The sequence below is a fragment of the Sapajus apella genome, unplaced genomic scaffold (assembly GCF_009761245.1).
Source record: "Sapajus apella isolate SASKATOON/1434 unplaced genomic scaffold, GSC_monkey_1.0 scaffold6, whole genome shotgun sequence".
In the NCBI taxonomy this organism is placed as follows: Eukaryota; Metazoa; Chordata; class Mammalia; order Primates; family Cebidae; genus Sapajus; species Sapajus apella.
Window position 1 is genome coordinate 64,930,548 of NW_022436946.1, and position 24,773 is coordinate 64,955,320.

General features: G+C 40.4%; 1 protein-coding gene across 6 annotated transcripts in view; it reads right to left on the reverse strand.

The window, feature by feature from the left end:
• The window catches only part of LOC116549643 (cytochrome b5 reductase 4), a 113,850-nt gene that overhangs the window by 7,728 nt on the left and 81,349 nt on the right, over positions 1 to 24,773 (reverse strand). For all 6 annotated transcript variants that reach the window (XM_032275364.1, XM_032275361.1, XM_032275358.1 and 3 more), the window contains 3 exons: positions 23,654 to 23,804; positions 23,269 to 23,355; positions 14,528 to 14,692 (listed from right to left, as the gene is read on the reverse strand). In XM_032275364.1, coding sequence (XP_032131255.1) covers positions 14,528 to 14,692; positions 23,269 to 23,355; positions 23,654 to 23,804 — 403 coding nt within the window. The remainder of the gene's footprint in view (positions 1 to 14,527; positions 14,693 to 23,268; positions 23,356 to 23,653; positions 23,805 to 24,773) is intronic.

Genomic DNA, 24,773 nt, shown 5'->3' on the forward strand with positions numbered 1-24,773 from the left:
CTACTATGAATTATAAGTACTGATACGAATCAGGTTACATCTCAAAAGGCAATTCTATGCAGCATGTTCAAGAGTGAGTAACAGGAGGAATCCATATGTAATGACTAATAAATACCCCTGAGCAATTCTGGGTAAGCCAGCTAATACAGCATCAAAAGACTGGCTCTAAAATAAAACTGAGAAAAAAAAAAAGCTGGAGATCAGGGGAAGATGGCCGACTAGGAACAGCTCAGGATTGCAGCTCCCAGTGAAAGTGCAGAGGGTGAGTGGACGCCACATTTCCAGACGGATTTTTATTGCCCACAGACCAGGAGATTCCCAGGCAGAGGATCCTCATGGGTTGCCAGTGTGGCAGTTTTGGCCTGCGTGGCTGCTTTGCCCGCACCCTGGTGTGGCGGTTCTCCATACAAAAGACATTGATACGGGTGCCCTCTTAGCTGGTGTGATTAGAGCCCTGAGACGGCAGAGTCGCCCATTCATCTGAAATAGCAAGCCAGGGCAGGAGATTCCTAGGCAAAAAAACTGCCAGGGCCACTGTTTCAGCCAGCTCAGTGAGTCGCGGCACGCGAGATCCTGGTGTCTTTTCAGCTGGCGACTGGAACACATGGGAGACAGTCAACCATTCAACAACAACAACAACAAAAGACTGAGCCAGGGAGCCAGGTGATCAGGCTTGGCTGGTCCCACCCCATCCCTGCCCCCCAAAAAAAACAGTAATTGAAAACGCTCTGTGTTGAGAGTTTCACAGCAAGCACAGCTGAACCCGGGATGGTTCAGCTCTGTGGGGGAGGGGCGTCTGCCATTACTGAGACACTCCACCACTACAGAGGCAGTCTGACCATCGCTGAGGCAGCCTGCCCTTGCTGAGGCAACCCGCTATTGCCGAGGCAACATGCCACTAGAGAGACAGTCTGCCATAACAGAGGCAGGTCACCATTGCCAAGGCAGTTCTAACTACACCCATATAAACAGAACTGCAGGGAAGATCACAAGGCAGCTGGGCGGAGCCCACAGCAGCTCAGCAAAGCCTCTGCAGGCAGACAGTGACTAGGCTGCCTCCTTGCTGGGCAGGGCAGCTCTGAAAGAAAAAAAAAAGGCAGCAGCACAACAGAAACTCATAAATAAACCCCTAAGTCATTGGGACAGAGCACCTGGGGGGGAAAAAAAAGGGAGTTTATGAGTTCTACTGCAGCAGACCTAAACGTACCTGCCCAGCAACTCTGAATGAACAATGGAGCTCACAGCTCAGGACTTGAACTCCAATAAAGGACAGACTGTCTCCTCAAGCAGCTCCCTGACCCCTGTATATCCAAAGAATCACCTCATAAAGGAGAGAACAGACTGACATTTGGAGGGCATCCTGCTGGGACAACGATAGCCGAAGAGGAAACTGGTAGCAGCCCTTACTGTTCTGCAGCTGCTGCAGGTGATCCCCTGGCAAGCAGGGCCTGGAGTGGACCTCAGCAGTCCTACAGCAGAGGGGCCGGACTGTTAGAAGGAAAGCTAAGAAAAGGAAGTAACTTCAGCATCCACAAACTGGAAGTTCACTCAGAGACCCAATCTGAAAGTCAGTAACTACAAAGACAACAGGTGGATAAACCCACAAAGATGGGAAGAAACCAGTGCAGAAAGGATGAAAACACCTGAAACCAGAACACCTCTCCTCCTACAAGGGATCACAACTCCTCACCAGCAAGGGAACAAGGTTGGATGGAGAATGAGTGTGATGAAATGACAGAATCAGACTTCAGAAGGTGGGTAATAAGAAACTACAGTGAGCTAAAAGAACATGTTCTAAACAAATGCAAAGAAACTAAGAACCTTGGAAAAAGATTTGAGGAAATGCTAATGAGAATGGACAACATAGAAAGGAATATAAGTGAATTGATGGAGCTGAAAAACACAACACGAGAACTTCGCGAAGCATGCAGAAGTATCAACAGCCGAATTGACCAAGCAGAAGAAAGGATATCAGAGGTCGAAGATCAACTCAATGAAATAAAACAAGAAGGCAAGAATAGAGAAAAAAGAGTAAAAAGGAATGAACAAAGTCTCCAAGAAATATGGGACTATGTGAAAAGACCTAATCTATGTTTGATAGGTGTACCTGAATGTGACGAAGAGAATGAATCCAAGCTGGAAAATACTCTCCAGGATATTATCAAGGAAAACTTCCCCAACATAGCAAGGCAGGCCAATATTGAAGTCCAGGAAATACAGAGGACACCACAAACATATTCCTCACGAAGAGCAACCCCAAGGCACATAATCATCAGATTCACCAGGGTTGAAATGAAGGAGAAAATACTAAGGGCAGCCAGAGAGAAAGATCGGGTTACACACAAAGGGAAGCTCTTCAGACTCACAGCAGATCTCTCAGTAGCAACCCTACAAGCCAGAAGAGAGTGGGGGCCAATATTCAACATCCTTAAAGAAAAGAACTTTCAACCCAGAATCTCCTATCCAGCTGAACTAAGCTTCATAAGAAAAGGAAAAAATAAATCCTTTGCAAACAAGCAAGTACTCAGAGATTTCATCACTACCAGGCCTGCTTTACAAGAGCTCCTGAAAGAGGCTCTATACATATAAAGGAACAACAAGTACCAGCCACTCCAAAAACATACCAAATGGTAAAGAGCATCAACACAATCAAGAATCTGCATCAACTAACGAACAAAACAGCCAGCTAGGATCAAAATGGCAGTATCAAATTCACACATAACAATATTAACCCTAAATGTAAATGGACTAAATGTCCCAATCAAAAGACACAGACTGGCAAATTGGATAAAAAGACAAAACCCATCGGTGTGCTGTATCCAGGAAACCTATCTCACATGCAAAGATACACAAAGGCTCAAAATAAAGGGATGGAGGAAGATTTACCAAGCAAACGGAGAGCAAAAAAAAGCAGGCGTTGCAATTCTCATCTCTGATAAAATAGACTTTAAAGCAACAAAGATCAAAAGAGACAAAGAAGGACATTACATAATGGTAAAAGGATCAATGCAACAAGAAGAGCTAATGATCCTAAATATATACGCACCCATAACAGGAGCACCCAGATACAAAAGGCAAGTTCTTAATGACTTACAAAGAGACTTAGACTCCCACACAATAATAGTGGGAGACTTTAACACCCCATTGTCAATATTAGACAGATCAACCAGACAGAAAAATAACAAGGATATCCAGGACCTGAACTCAGACCTGGACCAAGCAAACTTAATAGACATTTACAGAACTCTCCACCCCAAATCCACAGAATATACATTCTTCTCAGCACCACATCACACCTACTCTAAAAGTGACCACATAACTGGGAGTAAATCACTCCTCAGCAAATGCAAAAGAACAGAAATCATAACAAACAGTCTCTCAGACCACAGTGCAATCGAGTTAGAACTCAGAATGCAGAAACTAACTCAGAACCGCACAGCTTCATGGAACTGAACAACTGGCTCTTGAATGTTGACTGGATAAACAATGAAATGAAGACAGAAATAAAGATGTTCTTCGGAACCAATGAGAACAAAGACACAACATACCAGAATCTCTGGGACACATTCAAAACAGTCTCTAGAGGAAAATATATAGCAGTAAGTGCCCACGTGAGAAGCAAGGAGAGATCTAAAATTGAAACCCTAGCATCAAAATTGAAACAGCTAGAGGAGCAAGATTAAAAAAACTCAAAACCTAGCAGAAGACCAGAAATAACTAAGATCAGAGCAGAACTGAAGGAGATAGAGACACAAAAAACCCTTCAAGAAATCAATAAATCCAGGAGCTAGTTTTTCGAAAAGATCAACAAAATAGACAGACCACTAGTCAGATTAGTAAAAAAGAAAACAGAGAATAACCAAATTGATGCAATAAAAAAATGATAAAAAGGATATCACCACAGATTCCACAGAAATTCAAACCATCATCAGAGATTATTACAAACAACTCTATGCACACAAACTAGTAAACCTGGAAGAAATGGATAAATTCCTGGATACTTGCCGAAACCCTGAACAGACCCATAACAAGGTCTGAAGTTGAGGTAGCATTTAAGAGCCTACCACCCAAAAAAAGCCCAGGTCCAGATGGGTTCACAGCCGAATTCTACCAGACATAACAAAGAGGAGCTGGTACCATTCCTTCTGAAACTATTCCAGATAATCCAAAAAGAGGGAATCCTTCCCAATCACTTTATGAGACAAACATCATCCTGATACCAAAACCCGGCAGAGATTCAACAAGAAAAGAAAACTTAGGGCCAATCCATGATGAACATAGATGCAAAAATCTTCAATAAAATACTGGCAAGCCGATTGCAACAGCACATCAAAAAGCTTATCCACCATGATGAAGTAGGCTTCATACCAGCGATGCAAGGCTGCTTCAACACACGCAAGTCTATAAACGTAATTCACCACATAAACAGAACCAAAGACAAAAACCACATGATTATCTCAATTAATGCAGAAGGCCTTTGACAAAATTCAACAGCCCTTTATGCTAAAAGCCCTCAATAAACTAGGTATTGACGGAATGTATCTCAAAATAATAAAAGCTATTTACGACAAACCCACAGCGAATATCATACGGAATGGGCAAAAACTAGAAGGATTCCCTTTGAAATATGGCAGTAGACAAGGTTGCCCTCTCTCACCACTCCTATTCAATATAGTACTGGAAGTTCTAGCCAGAACAATCAGGCAAGAAAAAGAAATAAAGCGTATTCAAACAGGAAAGGAAGAAGTCAAATTGTCTCTATTTGTAGACGACAGGATCATACATCTAGAAGACCCCATCATTTCAGCCCAAAATCTCCTGAAACTGATAAGCAACTTCAGCAAAGTCTCAGGATACAAAATCAATGTGCAAAAATCGCAAGCATTCCTATACACCAATAAACAGACTTACAGAGAGCCAAATCAAGAACGAACTGCCATTCACAATTGCTACAAAGAGAATAAAATACCTAGGAATAAAACTAACAAGGAATGTAAAGGACCTCTTCAAGGAGAACTACAAGCCAATGCTCAACGAAATAAGAGAGGACACAAACAGATGGAGAAACATTCCATGTTCATGGTTAGGAAGAATCAATATCATGAAAATGGCCATACTGCCCAAAGTAATTTACAGATTCAATGCTATTCCCATCAAGCTACCAAAGACCTTCTTCACAGAACTGGAAAAAACCACCTTAAACTTCAAATGGAACCAAAAGAGAGCCCGCATAGCCAAGTCAATTCTAAGCAAAAGCAACAAAGCAGGAGGCATCACACTACCGGACTTCCAACTATACTACAAGGCTACAGTAATCAAAACAGCATGGTACTGCTACCAAAACAGAGATATAGACCGATCGAACAGAACAGAGGTCTCGGAGGCAACACAACATATCTACAGCCATCTGATCTCTGACAAACCTGAAAAAAACAAGCAATGGGGAAAGGATTCCCTGTTTAATAAATGGTGTTGGGACAACTGGCTAGCCACATGCAGAAAGCAGAAACTGGACCCCTTCCTGATGCCTTACACTAAAATTAACTCCAGATGGATTAAAGACTTAAATATAAGACCTAACACCATAAAAACCCTAGAAGAAAATCTAGGCAAAACCATTCAGGACATAGGTGTAGGCAAGGACTTCATGACCAAAACACCAAAAGCATTGGTAACAAAAGCCAAAATAGACAAATGGGACCTAATCAAACTCCACAGCTTCTGCACAGCAAAAGAAACAGTCATTAGAGTGAATCAGCAACCAACAGAATGGGAAAAAATTTTTGTAGTCTACCCATCTGACAAAGGGCTGATATCCAGAATTTACAAAGAACTAAAACAGATTTACAAGAAAAAAACAAACAAGCCCATTGAAAAGTGGGCGAAGGATATGAACAGACACTTTACAAAAGAAGACATACATGAGGCCAACAAACATATGAAAAAATGCTCATCATCACTGGTCATCAGAGAAATGCAAATCAAAACTACATTGAGATACCATCTCATGCCAGTTAGAATGGCGATCATTAAAAAATCTGGAGACAACAGATGCTGGAGAGGATGTGGACAAATAGGAACACTTTTACACTGTTGGTGGGAGTGTAAATTAGTTTAACCATTGTGGAAGACAGTGTGGCGATTCCTTAAGGACCTAGAAATAGAAATTCCATTTGACCCAGCAATCCCATTACTGGGTATATATCCAAAGGATTATAAATCGTTCTACTATAAGGACACTTGCACACGAATGTTCATTGCAGCACTGTTTACAATAGCAAAGACCTGGAACCAACCCAAATGCCCATCGATGATAGACTGGACAGGCAAAATGTGGTACATATACATCATGGAATATTATGCAGCCATCGAAAATGATGAGTTCGTGTCCTTTGTAGGGACATGGATGAAACTGGAAACCATCATTCTCAGCAAACTGACACAGTAGAAAATCAAACACTGCATGTTCTCACTCATAGGCGGGTGTTAAACAATGAGAACACATAGACACAAGGAAGGGAGCACTACACACTGGGATCTCTTGGGTGGAAATGGGGGAGGAACGGGGGAGTGGAGAGGTGGGGAGAGATAGCATGGGGAGAAATGCCAGACATAGGTGAAGGGGAGGAAGGCAGCAAATCACATTGCCATATGTGTACCTATGCAATAATCTTGCATGTTCTATATACCCCAAAACCTAAAATGTAATTGAAAAAAAAAGAAAGAAATAAAGAAAGAAAAAAGCCATATAGGTTATGGTCAATTTTTTTTTAGAGATGGGGTGTCCCTCTTCTGGCCCAGGCTGGAGTACAGCTTACTGCAACCTCCATCTCCGAGGTTCAAGGGGTCTTCCTGCCTCATCCTCTCGAGTAGCTGGGATTACAGGCACCAACCACACCCAGCTAATTTTTGTATTTTTAGTAGATACGGGGTTTCACCACATTGGCGAGGCTAGTCTTGAACCCCTGACCTCAGGTAATCCACCCACCTTGGCGTCCCAAAGTTTATGGTCAATTTTAAAAATGCAAAAATGATTCTAATTATTTAAAAGTATTATTATAATGCACACTATATTCATTGAGATACTTCTAAAATAGCAGAAGCAACACAGAAGACAGTATAGCTTTTAGCCTTTTTTCCTAAAAAAAAATTTTTATATTCAAACTCTGTTAGTCTTCATTGTAATTGTAACAGTTTTGCTTGAGCTTTAAGAGAGTAAAAGTATACATAGAAACTTGAAAAATCTTTTTAAGTTGAGTTTCAAATAACATTTTCCTGAAAGTATTAAAATATAGAAATATACTTATATTTAATAAAAAATAAGATACATTTTAAATATGACATGGAAGAAAAAAGTTTTTAATGCCTTTATTTTTTGACTTGGGGTCAATCTTTCCTATAATTAAAATTTTAAGTAAAAAAGCAAGATAGGAGATTATGAAGACTAAACTCTGATTTTTTTTAAAATCTGGTCTAAATTCCTATCTAAGGGGTTTGGGAAGTCATACCCTACAAACCATAAATTCTCATCAGATGGGTTTTATTTAACCCCATGTATTGTGACTTACTTTCCAACCTGACTCTGGCATAACATTACAAGATAAAGAAGAAAATAAAAATATTTTACCCCAAAACACGTTTCTTTGCCATATCTTGAAATGGGCCAGCAAATCTGTCCTTCGTAGGGGTAAATTTGCATCTGTAAAGAATCCTATTAACATAGCTAGGTCTGTTTCTTCCAGGCCAGCCCAACCCTGAAGAGGTTAACTTAGAGTCTAGTACTTTTCAAATGTCTGAATAGGAAACATTTGCCATCTATTATCTCTAAGGGAAGCCACTGTAAGAGTTCAAAAGAACCTTGGTCTCCACAATCTTTTATCTTAACCTGAACATTTCCTTTCTATGGATGCCAGGTCTTTAGACAAACTTAACTGTCAACTAGAAAATGTTTAAATGTTTAAATTTACATATATACTGGAAACCTGTGCTGTGCACCACCCCGCCCCTTTCCCGGCTTTGAGTTGTCCTACCTTTCTGGACCAAACCAATGTATTTCTTAAATGTACTTGATTAATGTCTCATGCCTCTCTAAAATGTATAAAACCCAGGTGCACCCCTACTGCCTTGGGCACACGTTCTCAGGACCTCCTGAGGGCTGTGTCATGGGCCATGGTCACTCATATTTGGCTCATGTCAGGCCTCCATGTGCAAGCCTGGACTCAGAAAGTCTGAAGTCCTGCCTGCCTCAGCTGATCACCCCGCCATCTGCTTGTGTTCACCATTATCCCTGACAGCCCATCCTGCCATCTTAACTGTTGTTATGATAATGTGAATACTCCCCACCCCACCCTACCATCTTAACTACTCTTAGCCCACCTGCCATTGTAACTGAACTTATAGTAATGTATACTCCTACCCCTACCACTGTAACTAATCTTACTCTGTAACTTTCCACTGCCCACCCCAAACCTATAAAACCAACTCATATCCCACTGCCTTTTGCTAACACCCTTTTCGTCCTCAGACCACTTGCACCCAGGTGAATAAACAGCCATGTTGCTCACACAAAGCCTGTTTGGGGGGTTTCTTCATTCAAAGCGCACGTTTTAACGTGTTTTAACATTTGGTGCCAAAACCCGGTTGGGGGAACTCCTACAGGAGACCAACCCCCTGCCCCTGTTCTTGTGCTCCCTCCATGAAGAACTCTACCTACCGACCTGGGGTCGTCAGACCAGCCCACAGACGCACACCACTGGCCATTATGGTAAGCAGTCTCTCTTTTTTGCTTTCCCATTCTTTTGTCTTTTCCTTTCCACTTCCTCCCCCTTTCAGTTTCATCCTTTTTCCACCACAAAGACAAGGAAAATCAGGTAAACCAGGTTTTTCTGCGTGGTTCAGAACCAGAAAAATCCTATGTAGGTCATGGATCTAGGGACCGAGTTTTCCCCAGGGGTTTGACTATCATGGAGACGTTCACCCTAGTTACTCGCCCACCAGGCTCATGGCTGATATTGGTGGCAGGTCAACACAGAAGACGCTCTTTTTGACCACTCACCGAGGAGGTTCAACCCAGGCTCAACCAGGGACACCTATTAAGCAGGTGGGTTGCATGCCCATTTTCCTTGTCTCTGCTGCCTTTCTAGAACCACAGGCAATGGTCCATCCTCTATCCCTCCTTCCTTTCTGCTGGCCTGTGTTGTAAAAAAACCACAAGCTTCTTCAACTGTCTCCTCACCTAAAACCCAAATGTCTCATCTTCTTCTGTAACACTGCATGGCCACAATACAAGTTAAACAACGGCTCCAACTGGCCAAAAAACAGCACCTTTAACCTTGTATTTTACAAATTTAGACAATTTTTGTTGCAACATGGGCAAGTGGTCTGAAATTCCCTATGTCCAGGCATTTTTTCACACACCAATCCCTCCCTAATCTCTACTCGTCTCCCTTCCATCTGCCCTTCCTTCCTCTGCCAGTAACCCAGAATCTTTGTCCATTGACCCTTGCAACCTTTCTCCTCCCTGCTTGTCCAAACCAGGCCCTAATCCAGGACCTAACCCCACCCCCTCAGAGCCTTCCTCCTCTTCCTCTGCCCATAACCCACCTCCTTATGCCTCTCCTGTCACCTTCCCACCTCATACGTGGTCTGGCTTACAGTTTAGTCCCTCAGCTACCTCCTCTGCCCCTGCCCAACAATTTCCCCTTTGAAAGGTAACTGGAGCCAAAGGCATAGTTAGGGAGCACGTTCCTTTCCCTTTAACCAACCTTTCCCAAATTAGGCTCCTTTTCATCAAATCCTCCAATACTTAACCCAGTTCTTTAATCTCACCTGGAATGACTTAAATGTCATCCTTACTTCTACTCTCATGCCTGAAAAATTCTTAATATGCATTTTATCACCCAATCAACCCCAACATTACAAAGGTACAGAAATCAAAATCTGGCCTTCAAACCCCACAACGGGAATTAAGTAACCTCACCTTCAAGGTGTTCAATAATAGGGAAAAATCTGCCCGGCAGCAGTGCATCTCAGAACTACAGATGCTTGCCTCTGCCGTAACACAAACCCCAGCCACACCATCGGCTCACAAAGACTTCAAAGTGCCCAGACTGCAGCATGTCCAGCTGCCCCTCCTGGACCTTGCTTCAAGTGTCGGAAACCTGGCCACTGGACCAAGGAATGCCTGTAGTCCAGAATTCCTCCTAAGCCCTGCCCCATCTGTGCGGGGCCCCCACAGAAAGTCAACTGTCTGACTCCCATTGCTGCTCCTAGAGCTCCTAAAGCTCCAATCCTTGGCTTGGCAGCTGAAGACTAACAATGCCCGAGCATCTCGGAAGCCCCCTGGACCATCACAGAGGCCAAACTTCGGGTAACTCTTACGGTGGAGGGCAAGTCCATTCCCTTCTTAATCAACATGGAGGCCACCCACCCCACACTGCCTTCTTTTCAAGGACCTGTCTCCTTGGCCTCCATAACTGTTGTGGGAATTAAGGGCGAGGCCTCCAGACCTCTCAAAACTCCCCAGGTCTGGTGTCAATTAGGCCAGCACTCCTTTCCACATTCTTTCGTAATCATCCCCACTTATCCAGTTCCCCTGTTAGGCCGGGATATCCTAGCAAAATTGTCTGTCTCCTTCAGTATTCCTGGGCTACAGCCACATCTCATTGCCACCCTCCTCCTTGAATCCGTACCTCCCTCCATGCTCCCCTTATGTCCCCTACCTTAATCCTAGGGTGTGGAACACTGCCTTCCCTTCCATTGCTACAAGTCACTCACCCCTCATCAACCCCTTTAAACCTAACCACCCTTACCCTGCCCAGCGCCAGTCCCCCATCCCACAACAGGCTTTAAAAGGTGTAAAGCCTGTTATCACCTGTCTATTGCAACATAGCCTTTTAATTCACCCTCCTGCTTCTTCAGCATCTATACTCCAAGGGGTATCATGTATTCCCTTCCAAAGCCCAAATTTCTTCCCCTATCCTAGCTGTCCAAAAAGCCAGACAAACTCTACAGACTAGTTCAAGAACTCTGCCTCATCAATCAGATTGTAATTCCCATCCACTTGGTTGTACCAAACCCCTATACCCTCCTATCTTCCATACCCCCTTCCACAACTCATTCTTTTGTTCTTAACCTCAAAAACTCTTTTTCTAAAGCCCAAATTTCTTCCCCATCTGTTATAATCTTTCGCCAGCATACACACACCCTCCCTGCCAATGGTATACAGTTAATTTCCCAAACCCCAATCCCATCCACTAAACAACAGCTCATCTCCTTCCTAGGCGTTGTAGGATACTTTCGCCTCTGGATGCCAGGTTTTTGTCCCTGTAACCAAACCGCTTTATGAACCTACGAATGGAAACTTAGCTAACTCCATAAACCAAAAATCCTTCCCCCATTCTTCCTTTTGGTCGCTAAAGAAAGCCTTAGAGACAGCCCCTGCACTAGCGCTCTCCAACCCCTCTCAACCCTTCTCTTTCTACACAGCAGAAATAAAAGGCTGTGCCATCAGAATTTTTACACAGGAGCCAGGCCCACAGCCTGTGGCCTTTTCATCCAAACAACTTAACCTGACAGTCCTGGGCTGGCCCTCATAACTACGCACGGCAGCAGCTGTTGCTCTAATACTCTTAAAATCCCTAAAAACTGGCCAGGCGCGGTGGCTCACGCCTATAATCCCAGCACTTTGGGAGGCCGAGGCAGGTGGATCACGAGGTCAAGAGATCGAGACCATCCTGGTCAACATAGCGAAACCCCGTCTCTACTAAAATTACAAAAAAAATTTGCTGAGCATGGTGACGCACTCCTGTAGTCCCAGCTTCTCAGGAGGCTGAGGCAGGAGAATTGCCTGAACCCAGGAGGCGGAGGTTACGGTGGGCCGAGATCGCGCCATTGCACTCCAGCCTGGGTAACAAGAGCGAAACTCCTTCTCAAAAAAAAGAAAAAAAAAATCCCTCAAAACCACAGGCTATGTCCCACTTACCCTCTATAACTCTCGCAACCTCCAAAGTTTTCTCTTTACACTTCATACACTTACTTTCAGCCCCTCACCTTCTCCAGCTTTATGCAGTTGCCCCTACTACTTAAATCATACCTCAAAAATTCTGTTTCTATTATTTTCTGTCTAACTGTAATCACTGTACTCATTTACTTTTACATGCCCTGCTTTTAAGTTGCTGGTTTACAGTTTTCCTCCAGGCAATTACAGCTAATATTTCACTCTTAATCTGGCTCCCATTCTCGGCTCATACTCAATCTTGTTAATAAAAGTGAGTGCTTGCTTATACATACCACACACACACTTCCTCATACACCATGAAAACAAAAGCTCTCCCTCCACAGTTACCCTACCAGGCTCCGCTACAACCTTTAACAGCTGCAGCCCTTGCTGGTTCCTTTGGCATTTGGGTCCAAAGAGCCAGCCCCCTCAGAACACTTTCTCACCTTTTCAGTTTACACTTCCAGTTCTAAGCCAAGAACCGTTTTTTTTCCTCTGTGGTTCTTCTTCTTACGTCTGCCTTCCTACCAACTGGACAGGCACTTGTACCCTAGTTTTCCTTACTCCCAAAATTCAGTTTGCCAACGGGGACAAAGGCCTCCCTGTTCCCTTTGTGGTCCAGACACAACACAAGTGGGTCATTCTATTCATGCCCTTACTCGTAGGGTTAAGAATTACTGCACTAGGCACAGGCATTTCCACTTCAATTGGCACCTACCGTAGCCTCTCTAATAATTTCTCCACCAGCTTTGAAGAATTAACTCAATTATCATCCCTCGTTCAAGCTCAAGTAAATTCCCTAGCTGCAGCTGTCCTTCAAAACCGCAGAGGTCTTAATTTACTGACTGCTAAAAAAGGTCTTTGCCTATTCCTAAATGAAGAATGTTGTTTTTATGTAAACGAGCCTGGCCTTGTATGTAATGCCATCAGTAAATTAAAAAACAAAGCCCAAAAGCTCACTAATCAGGCAAATGGTTATTCTGGACCTGGCTGGACTGGCTGGACACTCCCTTACTGGGAGTCACGGCTTCTTCCAATCCTTAGTCCTCTAATACTATCTCCTTCTCTTATTTGGACACTGTGTTTTTCCAATTAATCTCTCAATTCCTACAAAATTGTATATAAGCAATAACCAATCAGTCAATACAACAAATGCACCTTCTAACAACCCCACAACATCACCCCTTTCCCCGAGATCTCCTAGCATCTAAATTCTTTCCCAATTTTAGGTTTCCACGATGCCCTCAATCACACACAAAGTAGCCTTGAAAATTTCTGCCCCAAAACCTATTATCACCCCCTCTTCTCTAATTCTTTCTCTCTCTCTATAAAAAGACTGGTATGTCAGGCCTCCATGTGCAAGCCCAGACTCAGAAAGTCTGAAGTCCTGCCTGCCTCGGCTGATCACCCCCTCACCCCCTAACCTGAGTTCGCCATTATCCCTGATAGCCCAGAGGAGCTGGTTAAGATGGCTCACCCCACCCTGCCATCTTAACTGTTATTATGATAATGTAAATACTCTCTACCCGACCCTACCACCTTAACTACTTACCCCACTCGCCATTGTAACTGAACTTATGGTAATGTATATTCCTTACCCCTACCCCCACCACTGTAACGAATGTTACTCTGTAAGTTTCCACTGCCCACCCCAAATCTATAAAAGCAACTCCTATCCCACTGCCCTTCGCTAACGCCCTTTTTGGCCTTAGCCCACCTGCACCCAGGTAAATAAACAGCCATGTTGCTCACACAAAGCCTGTTTGGGGGGTTTCTTCATTCAAAGCATGCATTTTAACAGCTCAGAATAAATCTCTTCAAATTACAGAGTTTGACTCCTTTAGTTGACATCTAGAAATGTTAGGTTTAGTCACAGACTAAATAAGAATAGGACACTTAAAGCAGCCATATTTTAAAATCATCTAGAAATCCAATAGGGGCTATATTTAACCAAACATTTTAAAGTGCCATTTTAAAGCAAAATCACATCAAGTTGAGTTTCAAACAGGATCACCACTACCACTGATTTTTCATTATCCAGGCTTCGCTTCAACTATTAGTCTTGCCTTATTTGTGTTCTAGTCTCCCCTTTTTGTCTTGCTGTGTGGCTTCTGATTGCAGATACAGTATTTACTAATTTTCACTCAGTTACAGAGAATGAAGAGCAAAAGCTACAATGAGATGAACATTGCTTATTAATTATGATTATAAAGCTTTGATGGAAGAAGCGGTTGGGCCTAATGTCCCAAATAAGACTGTGGCACCAGTCCTGTGAGTGTATCATACAGGCAGCCATTAGCAGGGAACACCAATTGCTGGCTGTGTCCTATTTTTGTATTCATATCTAACAGTATGCATAATTCTGACCCCCAACTCTTAAACTATATGAAGATTTAAAGACTTAGTTATTTTCCAAAACTGTAAGATTATTAAAGTGCAGTTCATATAAATAAGAACTGAGAGATGCTTGTTATGAAAGATCTTCGTTTCAGTGTTGGGCAGTCTATTTCCTACCACACTGCTACTCACCTTATTCCTTGTTCTGTAAATGGCACTGGTCCACAAATGCAGACAAGAACTCTGGATTTGTCCAAATTTCTTTTCAAAAATTCAGAAAGAAGAGCTGGTGAAATATGTCCCTGTTTGCCATTCCATTCAGAAGTAGGTGCTGAGAGAACAAATTCAACATCCAGTCTAAGGAAGAGAAAAACAGTTTTTTAAAGTTTATTATTTTAAACGAATTACTAACATGTTTCAAGTTCAAGAATATAATTCTCCCCTAAAAGAACAATTTAATATATAAAGACTGACACACTTGCTAGAAAACCACTTGAAAAACATTGTAAGACTTAACAAAAACATATAGGTAAATCTATATTTACTAAGGATTATTTTTTCCTGTAGATAAGGAATGCAATTTGGCATTTAAAAAAATTGAACTAATTAAAAAGAGAGCTCTGGCCAAGCATGGTAGCTCACACCTGTAATCCCAGCACGCTGGGAGGCCAAGGCAGGAAGAATATTTGAGAAAAGGAGTTTGAGACCAGCCTGGGCAACATAGTGAGACCCAGTTTCCACACAGACACAAAAATTGTTTAAATTTAGTCAGGTGTGGTGGCATGTGCCTGTGGTCCTAGCTATTTGGGAGGCTGGGGCAGAAGGATCGTTTGAGTCCAAGAGTTCAAGGCTGCAGTGAGCTATGACTGCACCAGCCTGGGCAGCAGAGCAAGAACTTGTCTCTTAAAAAAAAATTAATTTGGCTGGGCACGGTGGCTCATACCTATAACCCTGGCACTCTGGCAGGCCAAGATGGGCGGGTCATGAGGTCATGAGTTCAAGACCAGCCTGGCCAACATGGTGAAACCCATCTCTACTAAAGACACAAAAAATTAGCTGGGCATAATAGCATGAGCCTGTAGTCCCAGCTACTTGGTAGACTCAGGCAGGAGAATGAACCTGGGAGGTGGAGGTTGCAGTAAGCTGAGATTGTGCCATTGCACTCCAGCCTGGGGGACAGGGTGAGACTCCATCTCAAAAAAAAAAAATTAGAAATAAATATATAAATGAAATAGATATTCCAAGGGATCTCAGAGAACTCCACATTTCTATTAATAATCTACTGGTATTGGAAAAAAAGAACAAATATTGCATGTTCTCACTTATAAGTAGGAGCTAAACTCTGTGTACACAAGATCATAAAAATGAGAACAACAGACGCTGGGGACTCCAAAAGCAGGGAGGTGCAGGGAAATGGGGAGGGCTGAAAAGCCTCCTAAGCCTCCTATTGGGTACTTTGTTCACTGTGTATGTGATAGAATTAATAGAAACCCAAATTTCAGCATCACACAATATACCCTTGAAACAAATCTGCACATGTACCCCTTAATCCAAAATAAACAATCATAAAACGCCGGTATAAATCACAGTAAATAGCAATTACGAGTGACACATTTTAATCTCTGGCTCAAACCTCTCCAATGATTTCCAAACCCTTAAAACCAGTCTGATTGAGAAGCCTATTTGACTTCTTACTGTCGCTGTCTCAAAGTCTCTCAACTTCATGATCTCCGTAACTGGTACCAGTCTGCTTGATTGTACAAGCCAGACACCTGGGATTTATCCTGGGACCCTCTTTCTATCTCACCCTCCATATCCAATTCAACACCAAGTCCTGGCTCTCACTCTGTTTACCTCTCAGACTTCACTGCCATAAGACTGCCTGTTCTATTTCTTCTTTCTGTAATGGGTTTACCACTCCCACCCTTCAGTTTTCAGCTCAAGCATCGTTTCCACATGCAAATACTGCACCTCCACAAGGCTGAGGCCTTTGTTGCATGTGCTGTAGCAATGTTTTCCTTTTCCTTTTCTTCATGCCATTTACTTCAGGTTGTAAATAAGTGGTCACTAAGCTTATCATCTATTGTCTACCTTCTCCAATAGACCCTAAACTCCATGAGAACAAGGGCCATGTCTGCTTTGGCTATCACTGTATCCCTAGAGGCCAACACACAGAAGGCACCCACACACTATGGAATGAAACAGATGAAAGCAAAAGGTACAGGATTAAAATGGGAAAGAACAACATCAAAGTCTCACAATGAAACAACAGACCATTTCTTCCCACAGGCTTAGTAATCTATTACAAAAATTGCTGGTGAAAAGCCATAGTAAATTCAAAATTCTATGTTGTACCTGCTCTGTCTGCTCTGTTTGCTCTGTTTAAGCAAACAATTAATTCTGACCATTTCAATAGCATCAGATCAAAAGCATTTCTACATGTTCCAGTGAGTAAGTGAGTAGCAGGAATTCATGATACATTAATTTAAACCACATGAAAAAGCTGAAGTGAACAATTTCTCTTGTGAGGGACAAGGGAACTAAATATTGAAACAGAAACAAGGTATGGTTGGTACAGCTGCCCTCACATTGCTGTGCCTCAGCTGGATTAAGTTTCCCAAGAACAAAGAAGCCTGGCACAAGCAGTACAGACCAAAGAAGAGCAGGAGCAGGAGGCTAGACAGCTAGCCTCAGCTCTGCACACACTCTCCAGTCTCTAGGGAGTGTCCATTTGTGGAATGAGGCTGGGAAATAAGTAATATCTTACAATTCTAATATTCTATGATTTTATAATAAAACACCTACAGAATTATGTTTTCTTATCTTCAATCTTCCCATTTAGTATTAGTAGCAATGCGAATCCACTCTACAGTCTCCCTAAAGGCTAATGCACAAAACAGCCTCCCCAAAGATATTCACTAACCTATTTTTACCTTCTGAGCACTTAAAACTAAGATAGTTTTAAATAACGTCAGGATGTGATATTTGCTCACTGCTCCATGAGGGCAGGGTGCTTGTCTGTCTTGTTCAATACTGTATCCAGGCCTCGTTCAATTAAGCACACAAAAAAAATGCTTGTTGAATAAAGAAGTATATTTATAAAGACGCCATGTTGGCTAAAAATAAAAATTGTACTTAAAAGAACAAAGCCATGTGCTGGCATCCATAAAATTGCATATAAAAATGCTATGAATTCATATGTGTATTTTTCTGGAAAAAAGATCCATAATCTTTCTTTCATCAGATCAAAAGGTCAAAAGCAGCCATAAAACCAGTGTCATAAATTTCCAATTACACATAGATATTTGAATAAAATGTGGAAATTGTCTTGTTAAATTAAAAGATAAAAGATGGTCTCCTGTGGCTCTATTTGAAATGAGCCTATCACTGGAATAAACTGCTAAATTAATGCTGAAGTCTCTGTAGTCTGCCATAAGCACCTAGTCATAATTTTCCTTTACTGGGATGCTTTATAAAAAAGCCTAATCAGTGGTATATTTTCTGCAGGTATCTACTAAATGGTGATAAATAACAGATCCTTACATAAATGGTATAAACTTCTTATGCATTTTGTATTTATTCGCATAAGGGTCCCTTGACTATAATTTTACGCACTCAATGGAAAAGGTGAACAGAAAGTGTGGCTGTAAATTAAGGATTTGTAAAGAGGCTGTTATCCTGCTTATCTCCTTTTTCATAGGCTGAGAAAGAGCTTAAATTGGAACAGGAGCATTCACAAGTTAAGACTCAATAATTCTTTAATGAAATATTTTTTATATCAAAATATAGATAGTTCCTGTGGAATCCTCTCTCCCGGGTTTTCTGAATGAAGGTCAACATACTGTCTAAAATAATTACAGCTTTGAGACGCTGGAGACGTGGGGGCACACAATAAACATCCTGAAATTCCTCTATAATTTCAAAAGTGCCAGAAGGCATTAGGACTCTTGAAAAGGTTACCTGAAAATAAATTCAGATAACCCATAAAATGCAAAATAACATGAAAGAGGGAGAGAATAGACCTGCTTCTGATGAATGCAATCTCAAATGTAACTATAGGTAAATAAGTTTGTCAAAAATTTATTTTAAAGTAGGCTGATAGTGATCTGAGATGACAAGTCTTGAAATACAAATGTACTCATTTAGTCTAAATTATTAGCAGTCATCCAACGACTTATTCCCTCCTCCTCTAGCCAATCAACTTCTGCAACTTATCTCCTTCATATTTCTCACAAAGTCCCTTACCTGCCCATTTTTACTGTCACAACTCCAGATCCGGCTCTTATATCTCTTGTCTAAAATATTACATTAATAGGCTTAACCCTTAATCTATTTGATATGCTATTGCCATATTAGTTCCCCTAAAAACTCTGATACAACTTTGCAACATTTTTGCTTAAAAGCTTCAGTGATTCCTCACTGTTCACAGATTAGTATTTCAGAGTACTTGGGCCCCAGCTTTTCCTTCTTTATTTTCTAGCTAAAGAAAATGCCTGCAACTACAGTAAAAGTTGCTATGTGCTCACAGACAAAAACGCTCACAAAACTAGGAGTCAAAATTAGATAAAACATACATAATTCTGGAAATATTTCTCAAAATGAATCTAATGAAACACTTGTATGCCTCCAGATGTTAGTAGTTATTCCATGAAAGCAGACTATCAAATAAGTCTGTGACATAGTGGATTAAAAAAAGTTAAATATATTTTGTTAGAATATAAGAAAGGCTTAAATATGCTAAGTTCAGAGTAAATCCTCAAGAAGAAATATACTATTTCCCAAATTTATTCAATCATAGAGTACATTCAGGGAAACACATTAACGTTTCAAAGAACACATTCCAAGCAACATAACACCAAAGAGCATCTCCTGGAACAAAACAGAATGTGCTGTAAGGGTCCAGATTAGTGGGCTGCATATCTGTGTGCATAAGAGGCTGGGGAAAAAGAAACCAGTTCAGGCATACTGTTCAATTTATTTCTGCTTCTGGCATCAAGGGCTTTTGCTATCTTAAATGGAACTGCCACGTTGCTAGTCCCACTACTGACAACAGAAGACAAAAACATATAGTCCAGGGAGCCTGTCAGCACTACAGGAAGATGAACTGCAGAGTGTCACTGTGCCTTCTTCCTATGCCTATCTGACACATAATATTTACTTCACATACGAATTACATTCAAGGTCTTCAATCACTGATTTTAGCCTATCTTGTTTCTTCAAGTGTAAACAAAAAGGGATAGAAATAACTACTAAGATTCCTTCTAAAACTGATACAAAGTTTAATGGGTTTATTTTTAGTTATTCTGCATCATCCTCCTTCAGGCACAGCATTTATTTCAACAAAACGACTCTGTTCTGTCACTAAAACACCAGAATGTCCTGGCTCTCATGTCCTTACTCATGCAATCCCACTACTCAAATTTATTTTCCCACTCAAAGAAATGCTAGTGATTTCCCAAAGCCCAGCTCAAAAACCCCTTCTTCCATGAAGCTCTGATATTCCTACCCTCACAGCAATGGGATTACTCTTTTCACTAGATATCTATGGTATGCTTTTTATTCCTCTTAAGGCACAGACTTCACAGTTACTGATATACTTCAGAACTTCACCACCACTAGGATAGTCTGCTTTCTTATATTTTTGTAATGTCAAGCGCATTTTGCAGATAGCACACAAATGTTTAAAGAGATATAAATGGTCTTTTATCTTCTGTTGGTGCATATAAGTGGGTAAATTGTCCCCTTTCCTTTGTGACCCATTTCCTTGCTGCTTAGAATCCCTTTCTTTCCTCTCTCTCTTTTGCCTCAACTAACCTCCCATTCCACTCTAGTGTAAAACTAATGACACTAACAATATCATTGTTAATAACATTGTCAGTATTAATGTCACTGTCGATGACAATGTGCTGGATGCAGTATTCTCTGTTAAGTGACTTCACTTTCAGAGGCTGTGTGTCACAATATAACATGCTGGAGAAGATCAGGAGAAATAGGAATGCTTTTACACTGTTGGTGGGAGTGGAAACTACTTCAACCATTGTGGAAGACAGTGTGGCAATTCCTCAAGGATCTAGAACCAGAAATACCATTTGACCCAGCAATCCCATTACTGGGTATGTACTCAAAGGATTATAAATCATTCTACTGTAAGACACATGTGCATGTATGTTTATTGCAGCACTATTCACAATAGCAAAGACTTGGAACCAACCCAAACGCCCATCAATGATAGACTAGATAAAGAAAATGTGGCACATATACACCACAGAATACTATGCAGCCATAAAAAAGAATGCATTCATTTCCTTTGCAGGGACACAGATGAAGCTGGAAACTATCATTCTCAGCAAACTAACACAGGAACAGAAAACCAAACACTGCATGTTCTCACTCATAAGTGGGAGCTGATCAATGAGAACACATGGACACAGGGAGGGGAACATCACTCACTGGGGCCTGTAGGGGGTTGGGAGGCAAATGGAGGGATAGCATTAGGAGAAATACCTAATGTAGATGATGGGTTGATGGGTGCAGCAAACCACCATGGCATATGTATACCTATATAACAAACCATCATGTTCTGCACATGTATCCCAGAACTTAAAGTATAATAATAATAATAAAATGTTATCAACAGCCTTAGAACACTTTGACCTAATGATTCGTCTGATATATTTTTATTCTGAAGAGTTAGAAAGGTACTGAACAATTTCTAGTCACTATGTCAAATAGTATGGAATTGGCTAAATAAATTATGGTATGCTCACGACTGAACACAATGAAGTTATTAAAAATCACAGTATATTGCAGGATTTACTAACTGGCACTACTAGTACTTCGGATGGATAATTCTTTGTTGTAGGGGGGCTGTCCTGAGCATTGTAAGATACTTTGTAGCATTCCTGGCCTCTACCAACCAGGTGTAGTAACTCCTTTTTCCCCAGTTGTAACAATCAAAAATGTCTCCAGATATAAATGTTTCTGTGGTGGCAGAGCTGCTCTAGATTGAAAACCACCTGGTGAAAATACTCTTTATGTAAAAAACACACAATACAGTAAGTAGAAACGTAGTTAAAAGGATAGTCAGTCTGACTACATTATTTTAAATATATAAAACAAAAAGGTAGATATGTATATGAATAGAAAGATACAGTCCATAATGTTAATAATTGTTCTTTGGGTGGTAGGATTATGGGTGATTTTTTTCTTTTCTATATAAACCTTTTCTATATAAACATGTATTAATTTTATAGACAGAAGGGAAAATCAACAAATGCTGTTTATAATGTTCTACTACCTTTACTAAAATAAGGTTAATGGTCTCTAAGAATGATTGATTTGAAATGAAAGGAAAATACCTGTTATATTTATATACCAGAAAATGTTTTCTAGAAGTCAGCCTCATTGTCAAACTGTCCCACCTGTCCCATCCCACAAAACTAATTCTACAAAAGCAGAGATCTCACAGAGCTAGGGCATTCTGCTGATAGGAGTGAGGGGTGATGGGCAATGTGTGCTGAATGAACTGAGCCTCATAACACTGCTCACATACTTGAGAGAAGGGTAAGTGGCATTTATTTTGGATTTCAGTTTACATAATTAAATCTGCTACTGCACATATTTGCCTTCTTTCTCTCATTTTTCATAAGAAAAATATGTGTAAGATTTTGCTAGACTTGGAATGTTGTGAATTGAATCCCAAGTGCCTTAAATGCTAACTAAAAGACAGTTGTGACTAATTAAAATGACCCCAACTTAAATGTTAACTTTCACTTTCCTATTTTGTAGGGAACACAATAATTATGTGTTGGCTGACGAGGACTATCAAATCCCATCAATAAGCCTTTAAGGGCTTGACCTAACCTCATTCCGAAAAAAACCATGAGTCTATGGGGATCATAAATCACACAATACTAGGAGTCAGTGCCTCCAGAGTGTCTCAAGCAAGGAAAGCAAAGTCTCCAGAAAGAGGTTAGGGAGGAGAGAGAAAGAGCACACACTAGCCAGCAAGGGAGAGAAAGAAGAGAAAGAGAAGGAACAGTAGAGGGAGGATAAAGGCAGGCCGGAAGTTGGAACACTATCACTTCTCTCAGCAAGCTAGAGAGTGCCACTCAGCCAGTGAGTGCTGTTAGAGCCAGGCATTCAGAAGTGAAAAAAAAGCGGCCTTTCTTCATCCTCAAAACTGCAGCCTATGCAATTTCACAAACCCAAATTAAGTAGTCAAAACAAAACAAACCAAATAACACAGTTGACTTTGTTAAAGATACTTTAAGTTCAGAGACTGTCAATACATTCCTTTTTACCAATTAATTTATAAATCAAGTTGAAGTCCTATTAGTACAATGTCTATTCTTAAAAAAAAAAAAAAAAATTTACAAAATTTCTTTTCTTTTTTTTTTTTTTAAAGACAAGGTTTCACCGTATTGGTCAGGCTGGTCTTCGCTGTATTGGTCAGTGAAACCCAACTCACCATAAATCACATAATATGATCATAAAGCCCAATATACATCTTAATGACACATATATAATGTTGCCTAGATTTTACCAGAAAGTGTTTCTTTGAGAGAAGAAGAACATTTGATATGATTTACAGTTAGAGAATTATTGGGTTTATTTTTTTTCTTTGAAGGAGCTTCCTGGCCAATCAAAACTCCAACCAGAGAAGATAAGGCCTAGACTTTTAAATTAAATTAAATTAAATTAAATTTTATTGCACTTTAGGTTCTGGGGTACATGTGCAAAACATGAAGAATTGTTGCATAGGTACATATATGACAATGTAGTTTGTTGCCTCTATCCCTGTCACCTGTATCTGGCATTTCTCCCCATGTTATCCCTCCCAAACTCCCCACCCCACACTGTCCCTCCCCTAGTCCCCAGGCCTAGACTTACTTCATAAATAACTAAATGCAGAGTTATTAACAGTTTAATACCTTTTATCTTTAAATGCTAATTTCTCCAATTGGCTTCTCCAAATTATATCATCCTCTGTTTTATTGAAGAACATCAGCTTCACTTTCCTTAAAAGAAAAAAAAAAACTCAGAAAGAACTAATTAATTACATTTAAAATATGAGAAATGGAAAGTCTAAAGTGAACCAGTGTGAATGTTTTAGTGCCCAGTAGGTAACTACAATCATCAAACACTGAAATGAGATAAAAGAACCTAGTTAAATAGCTAGGATTAGAGGAGGGAAGTAAGAAATGATGAATGAGGAAATGGGAATATGTCTATTAAGATCCAGCGAGTAATCAATTGAGAATAACTTATACTAATATAACAGCCTCAAAAAGGAAAATTAGAGACAAAATTACATACCTGAGAGTGGGTATATCTGTCAAAGCATAATTCAGTATTTTAACCATTGGTGTGAAGCCTGTTCCAGCTGCCAACAAAAAGAGATCCTCTAATTCTTGAAATTCGGATATTTTAAAAGTGCCCTCAGGACTGCTCATAGAAACAAAATCTCCTAAACAATGAAATATAAACTACATCAGAAAAAAACAAAAAACCCAGCAGAGAAACTAAGAAGCCAAAATTACCTGAATTTACAACACTGCGGAGTAACAATATACATACTTAACGTGCAAACTATGTATCAGTCTTTAAGTAGTCTTAAGGATACTCGTTAGGCCCCCAAGTACATCTGAATTATATCATTATAATCAAATTAATAATGAGGTTTTATGATATAATTTCCCACCACTATTTTCCCAAACCATCTGAAGTCTGAAATTTACAAACTACTGCAAAGTACTTATCCACAAATTATCAATAAATGATTGATTGCTAAACTAAATTTTAAGTACTTTAAAAGCAGAGTACATATATATCTGTCTTGCATGGTAAAGAACAAAGAATAGATATTCACTATTTACATATGATTCTTAACCATAGTAAAAGGATTAGTAGGAGAGAAAATTGAAATAGAAATATATTCTAAAAACTTATGTTGACAAACACATCAACTTCTCTTCTACCAAATTTTTAAAAAGACCTATTAATTTAGAAGGGCTGTTCTGATTTTAATTCCCATAAAAACAAAGCAAGATCAGAAATGCAGTCAACTGTACTTGGAGCATGCCACTTTCCAATCTATAATCAACACAGTAGAGAAATCAGTGCCCATTTTCTACAGTCCAGTTGATATAATCACCATGTACCATTCATATAAGAAAACCACCTTTACAACTAGATTAAGAAACTTGAAACGTAATCTTAAAATGAAAAATAAATCTGTCTATAAATGATTTATCCTATTTTAAAATGCTTGGGTGCTTATAACTTTTTCTTTGTTTTCCATTGCAGGATAGTAAGAATCTTGCAGTAACTGATGAAATAAGTATTTGAAAATAATAGAATCTTCTTGCTATAATTTGTAAAAGACTGTAAGATCAGAGTGTCCTTAGGAAAAAGCCAGATAGTTGTTTACTAAAGA